The 5,000-nt window shown below is 38.0% G+C and overlaps 1 protein-coding gene across 1 annotated transcript in view; it reads right to left on the reverse strand.

Moving 5' to 3' along the window:
• LOC138030704 (uncharacterized) overlaps positions 1–5,000 on the reverse strand; it is a 15,599-nt gene that overhangs the window by 962 nt on the left and 9,637 nt on the right. The window contains exons 7-8 of the mRNA XM_068878583.1: positions 3,029–3,413; positions 1–2,166 (exon numbers count right to left, since the gene is read on the reverse strand). The exon at positions 1–2,166 is cut by the window's left edge and continues 962 nt beyond it. Of these exons, the coding sequence (XP_068734684.1) occupies positions 3,045–3,413 (369 nt within the window). The 3' untranslated portion in view covers positions 1–2,166; positions 3,029–3,044. The remainder of the gene's footprint in view (positions 2,167–3,028; positions 3,414–5,000) is intronic.

Raw genomic sequence — 5,000 nt, forward strand, 5'->3', positions numbered from 1 at the left:
AAGAAGGTTAGCTCTGAGCTAACCAGTCTTTTTTATATCACTGCATCTATAAATACATACGAATATTGCTAAAACCCAAAATTTAACCATTTTATTCAAGCTACCAATATGTCATACGTTTAAGCTACGTCACGCGTGACAAGAATCAATTCATTTTAGATATTTCAACGGAATCAGAAATTGAAAAAAAAAAAAAAAAACAAATCTGAGTAAATTTGATAGCACTATTACCTAAGTGATAGAAGATGTTGTTTTTGCAAAAAAAGGAACTAAGAAAAAAATCCAATCGCCCTGTGTTGTGTGATAAAGAATGAAAGTAAAATGTTGGACTTGTTTCCATCTCATTTCAAAAATACTGCTCACCCGTGACGTAGCAAAACCCATTACTTCAACAACTATGGAAACCCACCCTCTATAAACCAGATGAAAGGGACCCTTAAGGTCTCTCTTAGCACACTTTTATTACTAACGTTGGAGGACAAATACGTGCTTACTTGTCTCTAACAAAACAATTACTGTGATAATAACACAACACTTCTCTCCAAGCGGAAAGAAGGCACCTATGCAAAAATATGTATTCATCCTACTTCTAAAAATACCTTCCTATCGAGATTACGAACGTTTGGCAAAAAGGTTCAACAAAACTAAAAAGTGACAAAATGTTGGCTGAAAACAGCAAATGAATAGGATGACAAAATAAACTTTCCATTAAATGAAATTGTATTTACTTGCTTGGCGTAAGAACCTGGCCTTTCAGCTTAAGCGTAATTTCACTTCTAATAAGTAAATTCTACAATTAAGTGCAAATGGATATATGTGCTAGGCACTCAGCTTCAAGAAATCTTTTCTCTCGTCCAACTTATTCGAAAAGTGGACAATTTTATTGTCCACTTTAGAAGTCGCTACCATTTTAAAAGTAAAAACCCTACAGCTTACTCTTATCACTCCAACGAACTGATTGGTTTACATATATAATTTGAGGACTAATAACAGCTACTACAAAAATGAAAACAAAAACAAAAACAAAACAAAAAACAAACAAGGAAATAAACCAAATTCATTGAATGACGAGACAGACAAAACAAAAAAGATCAGTTATTGGTAAGAAGTTGAAGATAATACGCTGAGCATTTCTTCAACTAAAATAATTCCACTCACTTATCTTCTTTTTCATGAGTCAACTGAGTAGTCTGTTTTGAATCAAACTCGTTAAATAAAACGCACGAACATGAAATCGTGATGGTGATTCTGAAGTGCCGCAACAAAGGTTGATTTCGCGGGGTGAATAGGCTTGGCAATTCAACTACCACTCAGTACGGTCTCGCCAATTTTGAAGGACGCTGTATCAAATATGAAAAGCCCAATCGTTTCTCCTTTAGGCTTCCTCACCACACAGTCTTACGTATATTGTTTACAACTGACATTCAAAACCTTTCATTATAATTTGTACATGTGGTGACTCAGAAGAAAGTGATAATGCAACTCAAGCAATTACTTTGACCATTCGCAACCTTGGTGATGGAAAACGTTTCATGTCAGCTAACATGAAAAACATCACCTTGTCTTTAGGGACTAAATTTCCGTCTTGGTGCTGTATATTTTTCTACCTACGAGATGAAGAAAAATCTTGTGCAAAGCTCTATTAATGTGAGTTTTACGCAAAATTTGTAGTGGTTCTCACTGAAGTGTCATATTTAAGACCAAAACCAATTAGTTTTCTTCAACAGTGAGATTCAAACGAGATTCATGTGAATCAATAGGACTGAAATCCAAGCAGCCTACCACGCCACTAGTGAGAAGCGCTTGTGAGGGGGTTACGATTGGTTTTGGTCAACATACGAACACGATAGACACTCAGTTAAAATCACTCTAGGCAAAGTGGCATTTAATGCAAACTAAAATCACTAAAAAAGATCTACTTCCTAATCGCTTAAAAGTACGCGTAGCTTATAGGAAGCTGCAGACTTGCTCCTCTAACACGTAGGTTAACTTGATCGTTATTTCTTATGCATGGAGTGGAAATTATGATTGCTTCTTACTTTCGCGAATGTTTTTTTTTTCTGCAAGCTCTATCAATAACAAACATTTGATGAGAACTTGGTCAAAGAGTTTTTACACCTTCAGTTACATTGGACAATTCTCCTTCGGCTTCATAAATCAGGTTTCCTGCAAGAAAAAATGACGCTTAATAAACACTTAAATTACAGGTTGCTCTTGAGGCACGTAAGTTTGAGAAAGTCTATGCGAAACGCGGTTTTGTCATGGTAGCAGTTTTAAGGGAAATCTATGTCAACATACATCATAGGGTTTAACAGCACTGCAAGTTACGCAGACCGTTTCTTTGCAGGATACGAGTGCAACACAACATCACGTGGGCTGCTCTTAAGGCACGTTAATTTGAGAAAGGTCTGTGCTAAACCCAGTTTTGTCAAGGTAGCAGTTTTCAGGGAAATTCATGTCAACATGCAACATAGGGTTCAACAGCACTTCAAGTTATTCAGACTGCAGGATACGAGTGAAACGGCAGATGGGCTGCTCTTCTATACTACCGACTGTAAACAGGTAAATGATATTTTTACCTGAGTGGCATCCCCTTGCAATTTATCTGTTATATGTGGCTACAACCATGAATATTAATGTTCACGATGAAACCTGTTTGTGGCTGGTCTGGAAAGAAAAGTGTCGTCTTCGTATAGCACTGGAACTGTTGAGCTATCAAAACAACGAGTTCTTTCGTCATGCGGGCGAAGTACCTCTCTTTAATTCGATACAGTCAAATTGAGGCTATTGTGTGGGACCACCTCGTGGCCTTTAAGTATTTTCCATGACTATGAACCCTCTGTGAAGACCAGGTGGAACTGGAATTTCAAGTATAAGTTTCTGAGGACTGGAGAAATTAAGATACTAAGAGAAAAACCACTAGAAGATCAGTGAGGGAAGAACAAGAACACAGTTTCAGTGCACTTGATACCCAGACCAACAAGTATCAAAAGATCTCAAGTAGCACCGACCATGCAGTATGTCTTACCATAGTTTTTTGAAAATTAAATTGAGACCTCGAATTGGGCGGGCTTATTTCCACCGTCAACCTCTTTCAAACTGGGATACAATTTCTGTGCATTGGTCTGCTCGTTGGATTGGTCACGTGCATCATCGTTTAGGTTATTCAAGGCATCGTCTTTAACGTCATCTTCTGGTTCCTCCAAAGGACCCTCTAGGTTGACTGGTACCTCTTCAGGACTTTCCTCCTTTTCTGGTTCAACAGGACCCTGTAAGAATTGCGTTATCTCTGCATAGGGCGTTTCTTCATATTTCGGGCCCCTTTTTAAAGGCCCAGTAGGGACTGTTGTGCTACTTGGCGTTTGCTGGAAATCCCCAAGGTCCGCATAGGTTCCTTCCCCGGGCCGGGCTTTCTGTTGATGGAACAAATTTCAATATGTATGACGACACTCGCCCAGAAGGGGCAAGGGAAACATGGGTAATCATCTAGAAAAATTTGGACGGTAAGTGTTGCTTGCATGCTTCTGGCTCCTATTACTAGGTTTGACGTCATCTTTTTCATAAACTTGATTGCACCTTTCATTAACTTGTAACAGTTCAAATTCCTATCAACTGACAGTTTCGTTTTTTCCACAGTTTTCAGTCACCCTATAAATTGGTTTGCATGTGACGTCATCACCGCCATGTTGGATGACAACCAAGGAACTTCAATGACTTCTTTTGTGCATCATCCAGCAATTGGGCATTTGGTCATTGTTATCTACGTCTCCATAGGTTGGTTCCAAACCACCAATGGAAACCAGTTCACTGGTCACATCCAACGTTGTGGTTGGCGTATTTTCATTCATCTTAGTTTCTCTTGTTAACGGTCTAACATGACGTGCGGTAGTAAAAAACGAAAGCAAAACAGTTGGTTGAAAGACGAACTTCAGATGCCGCAAATTTATGAAAGGACAATAAAGTGTGTAACTGTTGTAAATTTGTTCTCAAAAATGATCGAATATCATTTGTGAAAGGTTACAGGCTGTCAAAATTCTGCACTATCGTTAACAAAAAATGTACCAAACGAAATCCGAGGTGATTTCACTTAGGACATAGATATGGCATCATCAAGTTGGTACTTTTTTCTTTGCCAACCCCTCTTCACGCAGTAAGAAAACTAAGCAATTCAAATCACCTGTACTTGCAAGAAGTCGCTTCCAATGACAAGAAATTTGGTACAGAGGTAAATGCAGCATTTCATGTTTGATGAACAATGAAGTTCAAAATTGTCTTGATGCTCAATTGGCATTGCAGTGATAGTGAGGGTGGCATTTGAAACTACAGTGTGTCTTCTCGCCAGTTTTTCTACGAGATAACACAGGTCAAACAACATCTAGAAAATTCTATGCTTCCATAAATTTGTCATTAAAAGGTGACGTCTTTCCCCAGATTCGGTGCCGTAAAAGAATAGCACCTAAAGTTGAACTCAACGCTGCAAGAAGCACACAAACAAACACTAACCGAGAAAAAGATCAGAAAGAATTAGAAACGCACAAGAACAAAGCGTATGATTTTATTCTCATTTTAAGCAGCCACTTATCGTGTTTAATTCTCTCCAAGTTTAGTCGATTTTTTCACTCATGTGAATAATGCTCCATTAAATAATATCCTTCTTTTTCATTGACACATTTTTTATAAAATATTCAAGAGGACATGTTATGATTTAAATCGTTTTTAGAGCGGTTAAGTGAAATAACGTGCACTGGTATAGACCTTATTCATAAATGGCGGTACATTTATAATTCTTTTGTCCAATTGCAAATTAGCCTACCAAGCCTCATTTTAGAGCAAGAATTCTTTTCAATTCAATGTATGGTATCGAGGCTTGGTAGGCTAATTTGCACTTGGACAAAAGAATTATAAATTGACCGCCATTTATGAATAAGGTCTGTAAGTTGCTCATCGTTATCATGGTGGTTTAGTTTACAAGTGCCAACGCCTCAAGTTCAAGTTCCGTG

This window comes from Montipora capricornis, chromosome 13 (assembly GCF_036669925.1).
Source record: "Montipora capricornis isolate CH-2021 chromosome 13, ASM3666992v2, whole genome shotgun sequence".
Lineage (NCBI taxonomy): Eukaryota > Metazoa > Cnidaria > Anthozoa > Scleractinia > Acroporidae > Montipora > Montipora capricornis.